Raw genomic sequence first — 22,467 nt, 5'->3', positions numbered from 1 at the left:
TAATACTGGAATATCTTTTCATGATTTACAAACATACAAAAACAAAAAAAACGCGTGTGTGAACAGTTTCATTTAAGCTCCTGTCTCTTTAATGCCCCCTCCCGAGGAGCGCACTCTGTTCTGATTGGCCAGCTCTTGGAAGCTGCCCCTGGATCCGACGGCTATGTCAACAAATCATGAAACAAACTAATAGGATTTCACTATTTTTTTTCCTTCTTTACTTGAAATGTCAACTTCTAAAAATACATCTGTAAATGTTCCAGCCAAAATCCAATCCGAAATATAAGACTGCACGTAAACAACACGTGGAAAAACCCTAGCAACTACCTTAGCAACAAAGGCAGCTTATTAGCAAGATCAAAAAAATATTGCAAATGAAGCGTTCAGTGCAGGTTGAAGCCTGGGCTTTTGACTTGCAGGGAGCATTTCTACATATGTTAACCTCAAGTTTGGAAGTTTGACCATGTTCCACATAGATATACGACATCATAACAGTATATATATATGACAGAAAATCACAAAAAGCATAATATGTCCCCTTCAACATGGTGAACACTATACCTGCTAAACATCAGTATGTTAGGATTGTCATTGTGAGTGTGTTAGTATACTGATGTTAGCATTTTGCCTAAAAGACCACAGTGATTTAAGTACAGCCTCACTAGCATGGCTGTAGACTCTTGTTCTCTAATTCTCCTTCTTTCTCCTCCTTCTCCTTTCTCCTTCAGTTAGTTTATATAGTCTGTTTATTATAATTCATCTTTTTTTAGTTTCTCTCCATCTTGTTCCTTCGTTTGTGTGTTTGAGTGTAAGTGGCTCAGTTTGTCTGCACAGGCCAAGAGAAATGTATTTCCCATCATGTATAACCTTTTTTATGTGCCCTTGAGTGAATTACAGTCTCCAACTGGGAGCATCCAACATGGTCCTAACTTAAAAGCAAAATAAACTGGCCGATCTTCATCAAGAGTCTATGACATGATGGCATAGGGGAGCCACTCAGAGCTGCAACCACCGCCTTGTGCCCCACCATGGATGGAAAAGGAATTAGTGAGAATTAGCAAGAAATGCTCTGTTTCCATTACCCAAGCAGACAACTGACTCCGAGAGGGATTGTGGTTTGACTCAAGGGAGAGGGAGAGAAAAAACAGTCTTTATTGGACCAAATGACTGCTGACGGACTTACCACATACTGCAGAAAACTTGGCCAAAAGTTGCATCACATTTGAGGGATATATGGGATATAAATTCAGTTTGTAATTTACTTAAAACATTAGTTGAAAAAGGAGATGTTATTTATTAACTTACACAAATAGACATTTTGGGTCCAGAAATGCATAAGGCACGAGGCTTGCCAGCTGCAGGGTATTAATTTTCCTCCCATTTGACTGTTATGACTTGTGGAAGCCGCCTCCTAGTGGAAAGTATAGCTGGAGGTAAGTTAAATAGCAGGCAGGTCCACTTTTTAGCAAAACCCGTGATGTTTTTTTGAGGCTGGAAAGTGTTCGCTGAGGTTTAATGTTGATGAAATGATCCTGAACATTTTGTCGATATTAGTCCATATCCATATGCTTATCCACCATGGTTCAGTGATTTTCTATGAGCATTTCACGGAAATAACACAAAACAGATGGAAGAGTTTTAAAGTACTTCAGTCCACCTTAAGGTCTGTCACAGTATTTTCCCTTCATTTGATGTCTGTTATGTAACTGTGGCTTGTGGTCATGGGAGTTACAGGTTGTACTGTAGCTGCATTGGCTAACTGAAACCGTGTAAGTAGTCATGTAACAGTGACCTATGAATCAAGAGCGTTCATTTGACCAGAAGGCCACAGACCCTTGACAACTGGGCCTGCAAAGAACAAATCTCTCAAATCAAACAGAATGATCCTTTAATTCTGTCCATCCAGTTTCATGTTTAGTACAGAAGATTAAAATGTTCAGAGGTTTTAGCCATGTCCTGTTTAGTGTGCAATAAGCTTCAGGAGTCAATGTTTTAACCTGCCCCCAATGTGAATATCAATCAGTTCATTACCAGTAGGTGTATTAAGTGGCTTTCTCTGGTAAGATAATAGTTGAAAATCCTATAGGGCCACATTAAATCTGAAATAAGCATCAAAGTAAATCAAATAAAAGTACAGCATACACACACATCTACAAACTACCCTCAATGACATAAATAGGGTGGACAAAATATTAGAAATGTCTCTCAGTATAAGGCAACACAATTCAACGGCACTGCAGACTACAGCCTTCAAAATGGCTGTAAAGTTGAATGAACACTGTTTCAACAATAACTTAACATTGTAATATTCATGAAGATAGGATTTATTGCAGGGCTGATGTATTAGACTGCATTACTTTAGATAATGTAACATTTAAAAAGAAATTTAAGATGCATAAGTCTTAAGTAAATCACATGGAATTTATATTTTAAACACTAGATATCAGCAGCAGGCTACAGATGATTCAGTATTACTGCTAAAGTTAAGGATTGTACAGAATAAGCATGGGATAGCTCAAAAAACACAATCAGTGTTCAAGGGTATTTCCACATTTTTAAAAAAAAAAACAAACAAATTAGGAGCAGGAAGCACTTCCTCACAGTTCCCTCTGTGAGTTTTAACAGTCAAGGTTTGTATTTTAATACATCTTTCCATTTTAAAATGCATTCAGCTTACTAACAAACTAACCGACTGACTTATGATTTCCAGAACAGAAAACCTTATTTATGAAGGAGATGGTATATTGTTATTGTGAGTTTGAGGAAAATAGTAATGAAAACAGTTCAAAATGTATTATCAGTATTATTTGCAGCTCATTGCTGAAAATACAAGTGAATCTTAAAAGGTTAATATTTTATTACATGTCCTTGGATTTGGCACTCAGTGATATTCAATATTAACTTGCATCTTTAAAATTAGCATACTGTATCACCTTTTGGAATCAAACTTTGGACATTTTATCAGTTCACTGACAACAAGCAGAAAATCTGAAATGCTTGGGAAAAAAGTTATTCTGTTGTTGAAAGCATTACCTCCACAGCGGAAACCATATGTGGGAAATATGGATTGACCACACATATGCCAGCTGGACAAAAGTCTATTTGGCTTTGGGGATTTGAACAAACAAGTAAACAGTCTGTGTGCATAGTAGATTAGATAAATAGTATTAAGAAATAATTTGAACTGTTATCTATTTTTCAGCAGCAGCCCAAAGGCAAAACTGAGAAAGCAATAACAGCTAAACCTGGACATGTTGCTGCATGTTTCATTTTAGAAAAACATCACTAAATGAAATCATATTTAGTTCAATGATAAGAGAGAGACAGAGTAGCCCGGGCAGCTTCAATGGTGGATGTTGCAGGAGACTTGCTTCAGCCCCCTCTCAGCAGCAGCTTCTCAGGCAGGAAGTCTGATGACTGTAGGCACAAAAGAACACCTCAAGGCCATTTTTCCCCCGAGGTGTACATGAAGTCCAACCTTGGAGTTTGGACTTCATGTAGGGCTTGCATACATGGTCACAGGAAATGTTTGAGACTGGTAAATTTAATATTGTTTTGGAACAAAATATTTTGGTTGGAAATATATAATTTGTATATAAAAATATACAAATGAAATTTACTCACATGACAACCTGACTGCTCTAATGAGGATTCAGAGACTGTAAAAAAAAAGATGAGAAACAGATCTTTTACTTAAGTAAAAGTAGTAATAGTTCAATAATATTACATTACAAGTAAAGTGTATTCAAAAGTACAAAAGTTGCATCAGCAAGTATCAAAATTAAAATGACTCATTATGCAGCAGAATGTCCCCTTTAAGACTGATATTAATATTATTTTGAGCAGTCACAGGAAGCTGTTTTATATACTGTTGGGTGGTTTTGTCTGTAGCATTGGGTCATGTTTTATAAACTGATTATACGTTTTGTAAGTAAAATCTTAATCTGCAAAGTAAAGCTGTTACTGTATAAATGTAACTGAAATGTAGCAGAGTAGACGTATAAAGTAGCAGAAAATGGAAATTACCTAACAGTTGTTTCTTAAGTTAAAACAGTAACTCTTAGTTACTTTCCAGCAGTGTCCTAATATTTAAAGAATTCTGCATGTGGCATGACGCAGAAATAAATCTTAAGTCAGAAGTACTGAGAGTGATACATCTGCACAATTCTGCAGCATGTTTGTCAACTGTTGCCTCTTGATGAGATAGTCCATAAAACCAGAGCACTGACCTCCTGCATGACACTGACCTTCTTCCTAAGCAGGAGAGGCTGAATATCATAGAAAGCTGTGAGAAAACAAAAAACATGATTTAATTGTCAGCATGTGTCCAGGGTTTCCACTTGTTTACATGATGCTGTTCACACAGGATGTGGCTCTGGTCAAATTCAATCCTAAACCATTTTTGACATTTAACAGTCACTGCCTCACTCCTCCATTTCTTTGTTTATCACACAAGCCTCTTGCACTCATCACAGCCTCTATAAGCCCTGTATTCTTTGAAGCTAGATTGTGCCGGCTGCTGTTAGAGGTTTCATATAAGTGGGTCACTGTACACCCATATATTTCACCTTCAGAAAGCAGGGCCCCAGGCTGAAGTCAGGGTTGTGAAGTGTGTTTACTGTGTACACACTGTGGGGCTCACGCAACCCTGCTCTCATATGGGTAGTTAACATTTAACAGAGAAGAACCTGCAGGGTTATCACCCTTTGTGGATAGGTAGTCACAGGATATCTTACTTCATCATAATCCAGCTGAAAATTGCAAGGGTGTGTGCACCACAAATGAGTTTTCTTGCATTATATGTGTTTGTGTGTATGTGTGGCTGTAGAGTGAAAGTTGGAGCGGGTGGTGCTGTAGAAACAGAGGTCAACCTTTCTTGCAGGCTGCTGAATGGAATGATGTCTCACTGCAGGACACTAAAGCAACAATTGCTCTTATCAATAAGAGGCAACATTTTGTATCAGGTGGCATTTTTGTCTTTAGACTGACAGAAGACTGCTGCTCAGCCACATTAGATGCATTACATGGATCTATATATTAAACACATCAGGATCAAAATCAATGACACAAAACATTGCAAAACCATGAACTTGTAAGTCATATTTCTCAATCCACTCTATATGTAAACTGGGTCACCTTCCTGTTTAAAAATAAACCAGCCACACAACAATAACAGACACCAGCTGTGGCCTCAGCACAGGTAACTACGGGTCAGGTGAAAACAGTGTGTCATGCTGTCCGAGCTCAGAGAAAAAAAATATCCTTTGGTTGTTTGTGTTGCTAGGTTGTGAAGACACATATCATAGACGTGCAATGTCCATGGTTGGTTTCTGACCGGGCACCTTTCTTGCATGTTCTCACCCTATGTCCACTCTGTCTCTAACATATCAGTTGAATAAAAGCAAAAAAAAAAAGCCAAAAAAAAAAGTGTGCTGCAGGTAGATAAAAAATTAAATGACTGTGTAAATGGAACCTGGTGGGTGCAAGTTATGTGTTCAGTCTAAATGCAGGAAAATTGTAAGCATTGCGAACTGGGCTGAGCCTATTTGATGCAGAAAATCTCATCATAATGTAAAATGAAATGCACAATATTCTTAATCTTCATTAAATGATTTTAGCACTATTGTATTCTGTTAAATCTCTGCAACAGATGAAGATACTAAGCAGTGAATTAACATTTAATGTGATGATTATATCAAAACTAATCATAAAAATTTGTCATACTGTATCTAGCTGAATATTAAGTCTTATTCCACTCAGCAGGAGGAAACTTTATCCTGCATGTTGGACCAAATGATCCAGTTAATCATTAACCTGATTCCTGACACTGTATAAAGCTCAGGACCTTCACCCAGCAGCTCCTCATCCAGTGACAGAGGAGGGAGAGGGCGGCCAGTTGTTCCCCTGACATCATCGACACACAGCTGGAGAAGCAGCACGACAACAACATGAAAATAACACTAATTCCCTTTTTGTTTGTGCTGGCTGCTGCCTGTGTCCCCGTCCTCTGTGACAAAGAGGAACCAACTGTCGCCCAGCCTGAGGCTCCTGTTGAAACCCGCTCCCGTTTTGCCGCTCTGGACGATGTGCGTCTACTGGCGAACGGCCTCCTCCAACTGGGTCAGAGCCTGCGGGAGTTTGTGCAGAAGACAAAAGGACAGATAAATGACATCTTCCAGAAGATCAACATCTTCGACCACTCTTTCTACCAGCTGTCTGTGCTGGCCAGTGAGATCAAGGAGGAAGAAGAGGAGCTGAGGAAGACCACGGTGGTACTGAAGGCCAACAATGAGGAGATCAAGGGCCTATCTGTTGAGATCAACTCCAAGGTGGACAACATTCTGCAGGAGAAGAATCGGCTACAGAACAAGGTGGAGGGCCTGGAGGAGAAGCTGAGCGGTCTGCTCCAGGGCCTGGTGACTGGCGAGCAAGCGGCAGAGATCAACGGCCTTAGGGTGAGTCACCTGGAGTTCTGTTCCTGGAATTTTTTTCTTCATGCTGATGTGGAAATGCCTTTAAAAAATCCTTTAGATAATACAATCCTTAACATATGAAATCCTTCCAGGTAGGATGGCAACTTCTCTACAGGCTGTCTATTCTTCAGCTACTTTTCAGCTTAGGGAGAAATTTAAAACTGAAGAATTTTGAAGCCAATACAAATCTCCATTGCTCATTATATACTTGCATTATAACTGTCAATGGTTCTTTGTTAAAATAGTTTGAAACAAACTTTTAACTGTGTGTCAGAATATGCTTTATATACACACTGATGTGGGATAATATTCAAGAAATAGCATCTGTTTTTATCTGTTTACACAATGTTTTGTGTAATGTCCAACATGTTCTCTCAACAAATGACTACTAGTACCCACTCAAAGTCTTTTATAGAGTATAATAATAATAATAATAATTTTATTTATATAGCACTTTTTAAAACACACAATTACAAAGTGCTGGAATAAAATAGGATAAAATAGACTCATACAAAAACAAGTATACATACATACATACATACATACATACATATGCATGACACACAGACAGGAAAATAAACAAAAGTAAAAGCAATTATAACAACAATTAAATAACCGGTTCTGTCCTGTCCTAAAACAACAGTCAGGCTGTAATCATTCCTCCTGTTCATACTGACCATTAAAAGATTCCTTCATAATGCACTTTCAATATAAGTGATGGGGGACAAAATCCACGGTCCTCCTTCTGTGCAAAAATGTATTTAAAAGGTCATCTGAAGCTAGTATGAAGCTTCAGTCGTCCAAATTAGTCAAGTTAACTCAATATCTTTCAATGTTACAGTCTTTTTAGTGCCAAAGTCCCTCTTTTTGTTATGATAATTTCATCCCAACTCAACAGGGAAACACTGTCCAAGGAAACACAAAGAGGGAATTTCGACAGTTGAAGCCTCTTATCATCTTCAGATACATATAAATAAACTTAAATACAGGACTGTGGATCTTGTCCCCCATCACTTACATTGAAAGCACATTTGGATGGGTTCTTTTAATGGTTAAAATGAAGGAAGTGAGCAAAAACTGTTTCAGTGTTCATATGGGAACCTGACTGTACTAAGACAGACTTGAAAAAAATTATGAACCTACCCTTTAATAGGTCCCACTTTTTTCTTTTGTCAGGCGGTGATCCACAGCCAAGATCAAAGCATCACAGAGCTGCTGAAAGCTGTGAGGGAGCAGAGTGACCAGCTCAACCACCAGAGGATAAAGATAAAGGCTCTGGAGGAAAAGGTAGTTGTACAGTAATGCACTGTAATGTGTTAGAAGTGAATGGCCTTTTACTTTGTTGTTGAAAAAAATTCAGCATTTTTTTCCTGAAAATTTAAAGGATTTTGCCTGCTTTTTGAGTAATGAGCTGTCAACATCATGGCATTGCAATGAAAGAAACTTTAATGGAGCCAGGCTGCTCTACTATATAATTTGGACTTTAAATCTTTGGTAGGTGCAGAAATGATGAAAGGAGCTGTTCATATTTTTAATAATCTCAGCCAGTGCCTGAGTATATTTGCATTTTCCTTGGTCTTGAGAGCCTTAAAATTCATATTCTAACAGTAAAACATCTGGAAAAATTTTTACTTTTGCAAAATAACAACCCAAAGTTTAATATGTGTGGAGTTGCTATTTAATCCACAATATTTCTCTGGAGTCAGGGAGATTATGTCTGCAAGCTAAAGTGTTTCCCTAACAATTTCCCCAGCTTACAGCCAACACATTTGCCCAAGAGACCATCGAGAGGATGTCTGAAATGTTCACCAATGAAGCACCAACACTCACCCCTTATCTGACCTCCAGCTCCACCCACAGCGCCGGAATGATGAGTAAGATGGATAATAAAACATGACATAATGCGGAGAGTGATATTATGATTTACTATCTTTATTTGGCATACAGTGTGTTTCAGCAAGCACAAAGGTCAAGTATCTAATCTTGCTGTGCCAGTGCTCATTATTTAAGAATGTGTCCAGGCAATTTCCAGCAATTTTCTGCTTCACATTTACACAGTTTCATAGAGTCACAGCTGCCTGATGCATCCGCAGACTTACTACTTACTGAGCAATTAAATCAATTATCCTACACACATTTTTCCCGCTAATGCTACTGATCTGAACTGGTGACCTCTTAGACATTGGTGTACACCAACTTCTCTGCTGTAGATTACTACATTGCTGCTAAATTGGGAACACATTCTGTGTGTGATTATTTTTTAATAGATCTGCCGCCAGACTGCAGTGAGCTGTTCAACAGAGGGGAGCGAGTCAGCGGCGTGTACGCCATCAGACCCAACGGATCGGAGCCCTTTATGGTCTTTTGTGATATGAGTAAAGGTACTGTGCTGTCTCACAAAAATATAACTTTTCCACAGCATAGGCCTACTGTTTGTTTGTTTTTTATGAAGGATCACTTATTTAAATTTATTTAGTCTTTGTTTAGTCCAGCTGGCTGTCGTACTTAAAGGAATAGTTTGACATTTTGGGAAAAATGTTTATTCCCTCTCTGGCTGAGAGTTACATGAAATAAATTGATACCACTTTCATATCTGTCTAGTAAATATGAAGCTACAGAAAGCAGCTGGTTACCTGGTTGTTTTTCAAATTGTAGTTTACACTTTTTTTGTATGGATTATACAAACAAGATATAACATGTAAATTAGAGATCTTTGGGTGCATGTAGGCAGATTTTGTTAGAGCCAGGCTAGCTGTTTCCCCTTGTTTCCAGTCTTTATGCTAAGTTAAGTGCATCAGCTGCTGGTTGTAGCTTCATATTCACCCTACACATCTTAAAGTAGTATCGATCTTCTCATCTAACTCCTTGTCAGGAAGTGAATAAGAGTATTTTCCAAAATGTCGAGCTATTCCTTTAAATTAAGTCATTAGTTTCTCTTTTTTTCCCCCCACTTAGACCACGGAGCAACAGTCATCCAGCGAAGGAGAGATGGTTCAGTGAATTTTGATCAAACCTGGGAGAAGTATGAAAATGGATTTGGAGATTTTCAAGGTAAGAGACACTCTACAGACTCTACTGAAGGGGCAATTACCTATAATGTTAGAAAATGAGTTCTAAACTGCCAAATTCTCAACCACTTATGTTTCATCTTGAGATGATAAGATTGGTCATTTTAAAACCACTCTAAATGAAAGTACGCCTTCACCTCTGCATGTATATTCATGTGCGTCACTTCTAGGGTCGGACTAGGAAGAAAATTCGGCCCTGGCAATTTTCGTCTGGACCGGCCCCATTATTCCGCAACCTATGCACTTATGAGCTGCAAAAAGCAATATGAGGCTATTTTTAACATACGGGCAAAGCAATAGATATCAAGTTGGCACCCTAACAACAGATGTACTTACAGGGTTTAATAAAATAATTTAATAAATGAATAGCCTACAGGAAAAGTCAGCACCCCAAGATGCGCACTCAGGATTTTATTCCTTTGACAACTGATATGGGCAACCCAACTATGCTGCTATTGTCATGCTGTGACAAGCAGTATGTCTGCACCTTATTGGAGGAGACCCAGAGTGACTAATCAGCTGACATCATGAAAAAAACAGCATAGCACAGCGGCCTTAAGTAGCCAATAGAATAGAATAGAATGTCCTACCTTAAGCGGTGAGAAGACGTCTCATCAGTGTGCTCCTCTCTGCCATCCTGTTGATTATTCCATCAATGTCCAAAGCCATAAGAATGTCTTTTTTTCTGTAGTCATAAGCATGAGCGCTTCAATATGCCCTTGTGATGTCGTGCTCTGTAATGTATTCTTGATGAATTTTAAAGTTAAGAAGCTGTGCCATGATGAATCCCCTCTGGCCGAGCTCTGCTGTTAACAGTCACTAACTTACATGAGCTAGCAGTATTACCTGCTGCAGGTTGTTGTCATGCACCTTTCGCTCGTCCTTGGCAGCGGCCTCCTCTTCTTGCCCCTGCTCTCCACTGGAAACAGCCTCCCGCTTATCTGTCTAGACTCTTTCCTCCTCTTCTTTCGTCCTCTTCATTTGGCGCCAGCAGAATGTTAATGTTATCACTGCAGCTAGCAGGATTTTGAATGGCGCTTGCACTGGCACTGGCATCGGTAACGTTACTTTTGAATAATAAATGAACATTTTTCAGCATCAGCCTCGAGATTTTTTTCTTTGTCTCTGACCTTTTCCACTCCACCTTTTCACTTTTCCAAATCTTTATCCATTTCATTTGTACTTTTGATTTGAACTGGACTCTTTCTGTCTTGAACGGATCCACTTGAAGGGGTGGGGGAGGCAACAATGGTTGATACCACTTCCTGCACCTGCCTATTGACAATTTTGGGACCATGTGACGCCCAGTCAGATGGGCTGCTCCAACACCAAGTGGGCCGGCCAGCAGGTCAATTTTTTTCAGCACATTGCTGGTGGTGGCCTTTCAGCCCACTAGGTGGGCTGGCCCATCTGGCATTTCCCAGAATTGCCAGATTGCCAGTCTGAGCCTGGTCACTTCTCATTGGTGCTTGTTAAACCATGTCAGCTCTGAGCTCTCAATGATTTGTCTCTCGCAGGGGAGTTTTGGCTGGGTCTCAGGAAGATACACTCTCTAGCTGCTCAGGGCAACTCTGTCCTTCACATCCAGCTGGAAGATTGGAAACAGAGCAGGCGCTTTTTCGAATACAGATTTTACCTTGGTGGTCCAGAGAGCAACTACACCATTCACCTCACACATCTGTCTGGAGATCTGCCTGACCCCATGAGCAACCATACAGGCATGATGTTCTCCACCAAGGACAGGGACAATGACAAGAACCAGGACTCCAACTGTGCCTACAACTACACAGGTACAGCAGATGTTCATGTGGTAGACACGTTTGTATCACAATACAATACTTGACATTTGCACGACATGTAATGTATAATTAATGTATAATTTGCGTCATCCTCCAGGTGGATGGTGGTTCAATGCCTGTGGAGACACCAACCTGAATGGGAGATACTTCCACATGAGACCAAAGGGACGTTCAGAGCGTCGGAGAGGGATCCAATGGAGGCCTGCCCGAAAGGCTTCTGACTCCCTCAAGTTCACTCAGATCTCTGTTCACCCCGCGGCTCCCCACAGCACCGCCTCCTCCACATCGGCTTCATCTGAGACAGGCGTCTTAACCTACCATTACAGACATTCTCCAGTGAAAATACTCAACACCAACCAGCAGTATATATAGTAGCCTCTTCAGGAGTGCCTTGGCAATGCTCCATGTGGGCAGTTTCAGAAGAGTCAGAGAGGAAGATGTTTCCTCAGACTTTCAAATCCCAGTAGATTAAAGTCACACAGGATACTAACTTAAAGGGAAACTTCAGTATTTTTCAACGTGGACCCTATTTTCCCATCATTTTGCATCTAAGTGACTAATGTGGACAAAAGTTTTTGAAATTGGTCCAGTATTGAGCGAGAGGTCTTCAGCCAGTAGCCGTGAAACAGGCTGCAATATAGTCCCTGGGGGAAATTGTGTCCCTGAGGATAACAAATAGTGGTCCAGGTTGAAAAATACCAACATTTTCCATTAACTTTACATTTCTGATGTGTCCCAAACAGAGAGAGCCAAAAGACTGTGTTTCTCCCTGTGGCTGGGATCGTTTCTAATATGATGGAATCTAAAATATACTGAAGTGCTAACTGCTTGTTCATCCTCATACTGTATAAAATATATCTTCACTCACCGTATCTCAGAGGTCAAAGGTTATAGAGGAGAAATTAAAACAGTTATCATATTGGGTCACATTGACTCTCAGTATACAGCACTGATTCCCAACCAAGGTGACAGGACCTTTGAAAGGGTACAGGGTGGGAAAGAATACAAAATATAATTCTGCTACAGCACAGACTTTTTGCATTAGATTTACTTTTTCTGTCCTTTAAAAATTTCTTTAAAGGGGACATATTATGCACACTTACAGGTTTATATTTATATTCTGGGGCTCTGCTGGAATATCTTTGCATGATTGATACAGCTCAAAAAACTCCTTATTTATCTTATATCTTTTTATGCTGCTGCTCAGTTCAGTCTCTGTCTGAAACAGGCTGTTTTAGCTCCTGTCTCTTTAAGGCACCCCCTCCTGATGAGCCCACTCTGCTCTGATTGGTCAACTCTTGGAAGCTGCCCACAGAGAGATAGAGGATATGTCAACAAACCATGAAACAAACTATAGTAGTACGATTTCACAAGCGTTCAGAGCAGGTTGAAGCCTTGGCTTTTGACTTGCGGCGAGCATTTCTATATACATTCACCTCAAGTTAGATATCCAACATCATAACAGTATATAAATAATAGAAAATCACAACAAGCATAATATGTCCCCTTTAATGGAACAAAATTGAAAATTAGTGGTGGAACTAATTACGACATTACTTAATTTTGGAGTGCTCATAAGGCAAAGGTTGGGAGCCACTGGTAAAGAGCATACTCATATGTACTTCACGTTCTCTATTTTTGATATATTTGCTATATTTTATTTAACTTGAAGGGAAACTTCAAAGCTGTGAATATGATGATTTCTTAAAACTAGGTCACCTATGTAGTAGAAATGTGCAATTAATTTTGAAATTGGTGCCCTATGAGTAGAGAAAACTTAGAAAAAGGCTGTTGATTCCCCATATCACTCTTAAGGGGGAATCCTGTAACAACCAGAATGCATTGTGCACGTCCTCTCCAATCCACTACTGACGGTGTGTTTACAGAACACAGGTGGCAAGTACATTTCCCAGCAAAGTGGCCAGTTAGCAGAGACAAAGTTTGTGAGCAGCGTTATATCTCTTTACTGCTTATTTTCATCTACGAAATGTTTTTCTTCATCAAGTCTGGATATATCTTACTAATGTGCAAGGATCATAACAGAAACGGTGTGCTGGAGTTAGTTATGTGGATCAAAGCAAATATACCAACACACAAGCCAGAATGCTGCCAGAGCTGCTTGTGCCAGTGGGTGAACAGTCAAAAAACCTCCCAGTCTGCTGTCTCCATTTTAGCTTGGTTTGGGAAACAATCATGGATAAAGGGGTGAAAAATTGCAACCAAATGTTTCTTTCATTGTTTTGGATGATGAGGAGCCGGGACCAGATTGTGCTCAATGCTTTATACAGTTGCAAAAGTTACAGGTAACACAGTCACTGTTGTGCTGTGCTGAGTCACGTTTACCAAAGTACCGCAAAGTTTGTTGAAGCGCAGTGTTTTCAGTCTGTCTCCATTCTTTCTGACCATCCCGATTGGTCACTGGTCGAATCGGCAAAGCTACTCTGGCTGCGGCGCCTCTCTTTTAGCTCTCTTTTTGGTCGCTGACTCCTCCACACTCTGTTTTGTCTGATTCCACATCACTATAGTTGGCCTCATAAGTTTTAATAGTGGCGCACATCTCTGCTCTGACATTATATTGTAAAGTTAATTGTTTTTTGTGTTAGATTCAGCTTCTCTGTCTACCTGAGGCTCAAAATTCTCTGGTTCGTTGTCGACGGAATCACAGTCACTTCCTTCTCCACACTCTGTTATGTTTGATTCCACAGTGCGATATTCGGCATGTCATGAATCTAGTTTTCTTCCAAATGCACTGATATTTTATAGAATTTAGTAGTAGGATATTTTAGTGCCTGCTTTTCCCTAACACTAGCGTAACATAGTACGCCGAGTGTTTTGGGAGACCCACCTTTGACCGTCCTTGAAGGCACCACTTGAAGGCCCGTTGTTCTTCCTTGCCCTTCCGTCACTGTACACCTCAAATGACCGCACTGGTGCCAGAAGAACAACAGATTTTGCAGCTGCGCCGCAGAGACACAGAGAACATTGCCAACAACTGCAGGCGTTTTTCAAACTATATCCCTAATTTGGATAGCTAGAGATAAGGCTGAAAATCAGCAAAATGGTCCTTTAAATAAATAAAAGATGGTGACTACATATAATGCTAATATTATTTTTTGTGTGGATATCCATAACTGAAAATATCATTAAAACACGTGACCAACACAACACACAGTGAAAAGTCATCCTTGAACTAAAAAACATCAAACGCTGACTTTGTTTTGATGTTTGAGTGAGTGAATGAATGTGTGTGTGTGATAACTACATACTGAACTTTCCGAATGTTGCAAGGGGAGGTTTTTGTGCCAAACTCTTTTGTACTGGGCTGTAGGGTGCCATTAATAAACACTAGAGGGCAGTGCTGTTCTGTGTCATGAATATATGTTCCACCCTGATTAGACTGTTCTGCATGTATAATTAGATTTGACAAATCATGTTTGTTTTGTAAACCTATACTTTCTTAAAACCACAAATCTATATTCAGTATATGCTTCTAATTGCACCTCTCACTCTCTGTTCTCACAATTTAAGAAAGGGTAAATATCTTTCCCTAAAATAGTGCTAATCTCAGATGAGAGATGTCATCCTTCTTTTTGCATATCATCACACAAGCACAGCTGCAGCCCTTCACAGTTGAACAAATTGCTCCCATAACACCTCAGTGCTTCCATCCAGACACACCCAAACACACACACACACACTCCTTTGTAACTGGGCTTGCAGCCTTGACAGTGATCTCCCTGCACATGTGTGAAGAAGCGTCTTCAGTTACTCTCCCTGCCTCTGCACACACACTCGTTTGAAAGGTTATTTTGGGCTGCACAAGTACCACTGTGACCCCATGCTTCCAGCCTGAGTGAAATAATAGGAGGAGTCAAGATTTCACCCTCCCAATCTGTCCCTGTGCACCGTTCCCCATGTGAACTGGCAGGGGGATTTCCCTCCAAACAACAGGTTCCCCCAGCTCTCCAAGCTGCAGCATACGGTCAAATCGTCATTTTGAAACAATGGACAACAGTCCCCTGCAGGTGTTGACTGTCCCTACAGCCCCTTACCCTGACCAGAGACCTGGCACTAACGGCCTGAGGAAAAAGGTCTATGTTTTCCAGTCCAGGAGGAACTATCTGCACAACTTCATCCAGAGTATCTTCTCTTCCATTGACCTTCGTGACCGCCAGGGTTCAGCAGTGGTGGTGGGGGGAGATGGACGCTTCTTTAACCGGACAGCTATTGAGGTCATTGTGCAGATGGCAGCTGCCAACGGGGTCAGTGTCACCATGTGTATGGATTTACTTACTGTGTGTGTGTTTATTTGTGCGTGCATGCTGGTAAGTGTGTGTATGTGGAAGTGTGCGGGTGGGTGTGAGCGTGGATAGATGTGTCACTGTGTGCAAATCACTGCATGTTTATATGTCAGTGTCACCTGCCCCGGCACCTGTTATTATCTCTATGTTGTCTTTGGTTGTACCAACATCATGTCTTATTTGTATTCATGTAGCATTTTTTCACTTATGGTTGTATTTATTTCATTATTTAATCAAAAAGAATGCAAAATTATGACTTCTAGGAATTAACAAGTTAAAGATGCAACATGCATCCAAATTCAAACAAAACAGTAGAAAAATCAGACATTGGCTTTTAGTCTTTTAGTACATAACATTATTATGTTAAAGAAAAAAAATAAATACCATAAAAAAATTATTTAAAGAAAGTATTAAATTAATTTACAATAAAAAATATGTATCTTTAAAATATAGTTTATTATTTAGATTCATTCAAGGCACTCATGGTGTACATAAAAATAAATATTTGGTCAGTCTTTAAGAATCTATGTTTGCATTTAATGCTATGAAAAAGTTTGACAAAACAGTCACAACTCAAGGTCCACTTACTAGCTTTTTCTGGGGCTTGAAGCCGTATTACACAGTTCTCCTGAGGTAAAAGTAGCAGAAATTTTAAAAAAAAAATGCTATGGATACAGTAGAATAATAAAAGCTACTGAGTTCCAATGTCAACAGAGCCATCTGCATGACAACTGAGCAAACTCCACCCACTGATGAAGCCCATTCGATACGGTAAATGACTCTAGAAAAAGCAAGTTGACCTTAAGTTGGGATATTCTTGTCAAATTACTGTTTCCAAGGAAAGGAAGGAACTTTCATCCCAAAGGAAAAGTTGCTTACATCAAGAGGAAGTCTAGAAAACTTTAGATACTTACAATATTTGTATTTGTATATGACTTTTCCCTGATATAATTTATTTAAAAATTATATTAATATACTATATTTCAAGGTACCATAAAAACACAATCTACGTAGGTTTTAACAGTTTTATAGTATCCTTTAGACAATAGAATAAAATCCAGCACATCAGAAAAAAAAGTAATAGATATAAAACTGTATTTATACAATAAAAAATAAACTGTACTATTATGTTATCATTATGTTATAAAATGAATCATTTTGCTGAGTAATAAATATTTAACACCTGTTTCCTTCTTGCAATGTTTTTTTTCCTTATAGCATTTGGTTACAGTTGCAATTAACAATTACCAGATGTTCTTATCAAGCTTGAAATATGAGTAAGTCATACTGTAAGCAATGCAAGACAATGAGAGGAGGACATTATAATGTGATACAACAACAGAACAGTGTAATGCTGAGAAATTAAAGGATGAATGCTGCCTTTCAGCAAAAAACAAGTAGTCACTGCTGTAGCTGCAGCTGCAGCTCTTGCTACTCTGCTGTCTTCAAATAGAAACATTTGAAACTTGTTTTGTTTTCAACCATCCTGCCAGCAGCAGTAATGAGCTCTCTGTGGTCCGCAGGTTTAAATTACACAAGCTCCGAGCTTTTGATGCTTACACAGATGGAGGGTGTACTTAAAGGGATTTAAAATACACTCACACATGACAGAACTTGCTCTTGATGTACCCTAACTGCCATACATCAAGTGGAATTCTAGTAACTCTTTGAAAGAAGCATGACACACTAAACCTGATATTCAGTGGCTTTCCCTCCCCTCCCCCACTCAAAATAATTTAAGATACATACTCATAATAGCCGACATTTCCTCAGGTGGGTCGTCTGATCATTGGACACCATGGGATAATGTCCACACCAGCCATCTCCTGTGTCATCAGGAAATACAAAGCCATCTGTGGCATCATCCTCACTGCCAGCCATAACCCTGGTGGACCCGATGGAGACTTTGGCATTAAGTTCAATACTGCAAATGGAGGTATGGTAACTGGAGGAGGAAGCATGCAGGGGCTTTAGCCAAGTGCAAAATAGTGTTACAAGAGACATCAGATAGACATTTAACAAGGCCTCATTCAGACATTTGGCACAGATACAGTTCTAACACTTTGTTTGAAATAAAATCTGGGAGAAAGTTCAAGCACATCAAAACAACAACACTGGACATTGTCATCAGTATACTGAATGCTTATAGCTGTCGTTTTATGGTACGCTTCATGCAAATATCAAATGTAATATCTGAGTTTTTCCGCCTCATCCAGGGCCAGCCAGTGAGGCTGTCACAAGCAAGATCTTTCAGATCAGCAGAACCATCGAGGAGTTTGCCATCTGCCCCGGACTCCGAGTGGATCTGACAACCCTGGGCAAACAGATGTTTGATCTGGAGAACAAGTTCAAACCTTTCACAGGTGAAGTGCAGCATGAGTCTGTCACCCATCACTTCAAATTAGGAGATGCTAGAGGCCCTAAGAGAAAAGAAAGGATATCTTTTCTTTTTCTCTCAGTGCCTCTATCCTCTACTTATTCAATGGATGCATCACTAAATTGTCTAAGCACTGAGAATCCAGCAAAGCTCAAAGTTCACTAATAATAAATCCACCTCTCTGTTTCATTTGTGGTTGTCTCCAGTGGAAATTGTGGACTCTGTGGAGTCCTACGCTAACCTGTTGAGGAACATCTTTGACTTTGCTGCTCTGAAGGAGCTTCTGTCTGGCGAGAACCACATCAAAATAAGACTTGATGCCATGCACGGAGGTGAGAGAATATTTCCCATGTCGCATGTCTTCTCATCAAGATGCAGACAGAAAAGATTCACACATGTTCGTTTTGCATTCAAATTTTCTTAATTATGTTGATTTGAACAGCGTTTGTTGCGGTATCAATGAATACTTTTTCAGAGGTGTCCTTTTATCTCAGTTAGATTGGGGTTATTCACAAAACTGTCATGGGTTTGAGATCTAACTGGGCCCTTTATGTCACATCTAATTGCAGTCTTCTTTTTTCCTTCTGTTCCTCTCTTCTTTTAATCATCTAATTCCTGTCACAAATGACAGTAATTGAACGGAGGCTCACAGGACAGTGTATATAGATTTGGAATCTGCACTCAGTATTTGTTTATAAGTGAGTCATGGGCTTTCAGGAAGAACAACTTGTTCATGATGCTCATGTTCCTTAATTGTTTGCATAAGGCCAAATGTGAAGGACAAGTAAAGCCACTTGTCAGTACACAAGATTACCAAAACATCCAACTATTGCATGATGTTTGGAGATTCCATCAACATGAGTGCTTATCATTGGAAAGAAACAACCTTGTTTGACGGTTCTAGGCTTTGTTCTCATGTTGGAGAGGTGATATGGGGTTGTAGGAGCAGTTGGCCTTGCACTGATTCAGAGTGATTAGGTTACTCAAGCTATTTTGAGTTTCCCCAAACATTGAAACTGAAACTTATGGTTGGACCCCCTTATACACCCTTACCACCACCACAACACAACTTGAACCCTCTCAGGACAGGAAGTCATACCCAGTATTGATATTAATAGGGTTTGTATTTTAACTATACCACACACTCCTATCACTCTCTAGTTTTCTTATCTAAATATGAAACACAGCTATGCCAACAGTGACACTTTGTACAGTCTTCTCTCATCCCTGTGTCCCTGTGTTTGCTCTCCAGTGGTAGGACCATATGTGAGGAGAATACTGTGTGAGGAGCTGGGCTGTCCTGCCAATTCTGCCATCAACTGTGTCCCAATGGAGGACTTTGAGGGTCTACACCCAGATCCTAACCTCACCTACGCTGCAGATCTGGTTGACAGCATGAGAGACGGACAGTATGATTTTGGTGCAGCATTTGACGGTGATGGGGTGAGTGGACCTATTTCTGTTTTCTAAAAATAATAAAGTATGTTTCTTCGTGTTCCTAATTGGATGCAAAGACTACTTCACAGTCACGTCTGGAACAAACCTGAACCGGAGGCTTTAAACCTCTGACCTCTGTCTGTCTGTTGACTTTCTAGGACCGTAACATGATCCTTGGTAAGCACGGCTTCTTTGTCACCCCATCTGACTCTGTGGCTGTGATTGCTGACAACATCTTCTGCATCCCATACTTTCAGCATACAGGGGTGAGAGGCTTCGCCCGCAGCATGCCCACAAGTGCAGCTTTAGACAGGTAAAACTTTGGCCTGGTTTTTACATATTGCTGTCAAAACCAGTGTGGTAGTGCTTTTAAAGCTTTTGGTCAAGTAAAAACTTACAGTATTTAGTCATTACATCTCTCCAGATGTGTAGATGTAACTGCACAAGTTTTCCTGTGTTTACTTTTTGTTGTTGTAACTTCGCAGGTTCTTTGTGCTTCCTTTAAATACCCTTTTGGTGTATTTCTTGCAGAGTAGCCAAGGCAACAAAAATAGAGCTATATGAAACTCCCACTGGATGGAAATTCTTTGGGAACCTAATGGACGCAGGCAGACTGTCTTTGTGTGGAGAGGAAAGTTTTGGTACAGGTATGTTTTCCTTGTCTTGAAAGATCCTAATTTTATTCTTTAATTAATTCTTTAATTTTTGTTTGGTTTTTTTGCAGTGCACAGTTAACTTAATTACATATCATGTTTCAGGTGGAGACCATATTCGGGAGAAGGATGGGCTTTGGGCCGTGCTGGCATGGCTGTCTATCCTGGCCACCAGAAGGCAAAGTGTGGAGGGTATTCTTAAGGACCATTGGCTAAAATATGGAAGGAACTATTTCACAAGGTGAGATGTGGCCATAAGCTGTTGGCCTAGTAAACACTGAGGTTGCTTTGAAGTTTGTCTGTATTTAAAGTTTAAAGTACACCATCAACTATCATAGACAGCTAAAAAAGCTTAAAAAAGAATGAGTAAGAAGCAGTGGTTGAGTAAAATATTGTCCTCATTTGCTTATACAGATGGAACTATTACAAAAGGTGGGCATAAATTATTCTGTGCTACTATATGGGACTAAGAAATATACAGAACATGACTGACATCTAGTGGAAAATACATGCTGTTGCACATTCCCACAAGCCTTGCACTACTGAGTGGATAAAAAAAATGTCTAAGACTCGGAAGAGTGAAAGACTAAGTAGATATCACGGCCTCTGATCATTTGGTGCTCTTTAATATTCTTGATTTTCCTTCATTAGCATCAGTTTCTAACCAGAGATATTATTAGTTTGAAGCTTATAGATTTATCCTGACTTTGTGTTATACATATTCTTAGAAAGCTACATTTACAATTTTAAGGAAAGATAGATTTTTGTGGTGTTTTGCCCACCTTATGGTGGCAAAAAGAAAAAAAAACAGTGTTCATATTAATGTTTTGTTTGTTTTAAAAGCACTATCTGCTCTATGAGGAGACAAACAACTCTCTAGTTGACGCAACCTCAGAAGTGGGAGATTTGCAGTGCAAATAAACTTACTGATAGTAAGTTTATGTTACTGATAGTTGCTGTTGTTGTTGTTTGGTCTAGATATGACTATGAGAACGTAGACATAGATGCAGCCTGTGATATGATGGAGGATTTGGAGCTGATGATTGCTGACAAGTCCTTTGTGAAGCAGAGATTTGCTGTAGAAGACAAAATTTACCAGGTGGAAAAAGCTGACAATTTTGAGTACACAGACCCAGTAGACAGCACCATCTCCAGGAACCAGGTATGTGACAGAAACACAGTGAGCTATATGATAAGGTTGTTATTTGTACAGATTTGGGCTCTTTCAGCATTAGAGTTGCCTGGAGGACAAGCCTGCAAATCCTAAAAGCTTCACATGTTCTGTGCTGGGATCTTTTCGCTACAGGGTCTGAGGATAATCTTCTCTGATGGTTCCCGAATCATCTACAGACTCAGTGGGACAAGTAGTGATGGGGCCACAGTCCGAATTTACATTGACAGCTATGAGAAGGAGCACATTTTTCAAGATACACAGGTAGAGTATCTAATTTAGATTATTTCTAAATCTAATTTGGCCAAAAATAGACAAGATTTCTCAAATTATTGAGTCCACAATACTGAAAAAACAGTGTGAATAGTGTTGTGTGGTTGTAGGGAACAAGGCCCAGAGCAGACATGTATATTATCATATATCAGGCCCTATTTTTTTCATTAAATACTGTATGTATCATCCATAAATATTCAAGGAATATATTTTTTCACAAACGGGAATTAAGTAACTCACAAATCTTTCCCCTTTGGTTAAAGGTTTCCTGTCATATTCAAAGTAGTAATAAACAGTACTACACATGCCTGCTTATAGTCAAATATTCATGAGGAAATGCATCACTTGCCCATGTGCATGAGTCTCTAACTATATTATCTGTGTTTGGGACAGGCAATGCTGGCTCCCCTGGCAACAATCGCTCTAAAGATTTCTCAGCTCCATCACAGGACAGGTCGAAGCGGCCCATCAGTCATCACATGATTCAACCTATAAGTTACTCCGTCATTGCTAAACTAATGCCCTTTTTGTTTTTCTGTCCAGATTTGTTTTTTTTTTTTTATAAATTGAGCTTAAGTGTAGCAGCAAATTATGCAGCAGTTTGCATTGTAGGCTAAAATATATCCATTGACTGTGTCTGTACCTCATTAAACAGCTTTTTTTAAAAAAAAATTTTGGTTCATGTGTTTTTTTCTCATATGTTAGACTATGCGTTGTGATTTCGTCACTGTTTTTCAATATGTGTCTGTTTTGTCTTTTGTTATTGTGATTGTAATTTATTCCAATGAGTCACTGCCAAAAAAGCAGCAAGGTGTCAAAATCATCTTAGTGATCAAAACAGCTAATCTTGACATAATCTTCTATTAAACGTAGCATGTGAATCAAACACAGCAGTTTCACTTCCTCTGTCTTACT

At 39.5% G+C, this 22,467-nt stretch overlaps 2 protein-coding genes across 2 annotated transcripts; both read left to right on the top strand.

Annotated features, from left to right (window-relative positions):
• The first annotated feature begins 3,841 nt into the window (after window positions 1–3,841).
• LOC121909094 (angiopoietin-related protein 3-like) lies at window positions 3,842–12,456 on the top strand. Its single transcript, XM_042429491.1, has 7 exons — window positions 3,842–6,455; window positions 7,650–7,760; window positions 8,227–8,347; window positions 8,741–8,854; window positions 9,429–9,524; window positions 11,059–11,331; window positions 11,438–12,456. The coding sequence occupies exons 1-7, from the start codon at window positions 5,949–5,951 to the stop codon at window positions 11,710–11,712; spliced, it is 1,497 nt and encodes a 498-aa protein (XP_042285425.1). The 5' UTR covers window positions 3,842–5,948; the 3' UTR covers window positions 11,713–12,456.
• A 2,796-nt stretch (window positions 12,457–15,252) lies between these two features.
• On the top strand, window positions 15,253–22,158 carry LOC121909093 (phosphoglucomutase-1-like). The gene is made up of 11 exons (XM_042429490.1): window positions 15,253–15,602; window positions 17,415–17,577; window positions 17,858–18,004; window positions 18,225–18,350; window positions 19,271–19,461; window positions 19,614–19,768; window positions 19,987–20,102; window positions 20,214–20,349; window positions 21,087–21,270; window positions 21,415–21,543; window positions 21,946–22,158. Exons 1-11 carry the CDS (start codon window positions 15,345–15,347, stop codon window positions 22,033–22,035), a joined length of 1,695 nt encoding a protein of 564 aa, XP_042285424.1. The 5' UTR covers window positions 15,253–15,344; the 3' UTR covers window positions 22,036–22,158.
• The last annotated feature ends 309 nt before the right edge of the window (window positions 22,159–22,467 follow it).

Source organism: Thunnus maccoyii, chromosome 12, assembly GCF_910596095.1.
Source record: "Thunnus maccoyii chromosome 12, fThuMac1.1, whole genome shotgun sequence".
Lineage (NCBI taxonomy): Eukaryota > Metazoa > Chordata > Actinopteri > Scombriformes > Scombridae > Thunnus > Thunnus maccoyii.
The sequence above is the reverse complement of the archived record's forward strand: the minus strand, read 5'-3'. Positions and strand labels throughout refer to the sequence as shown.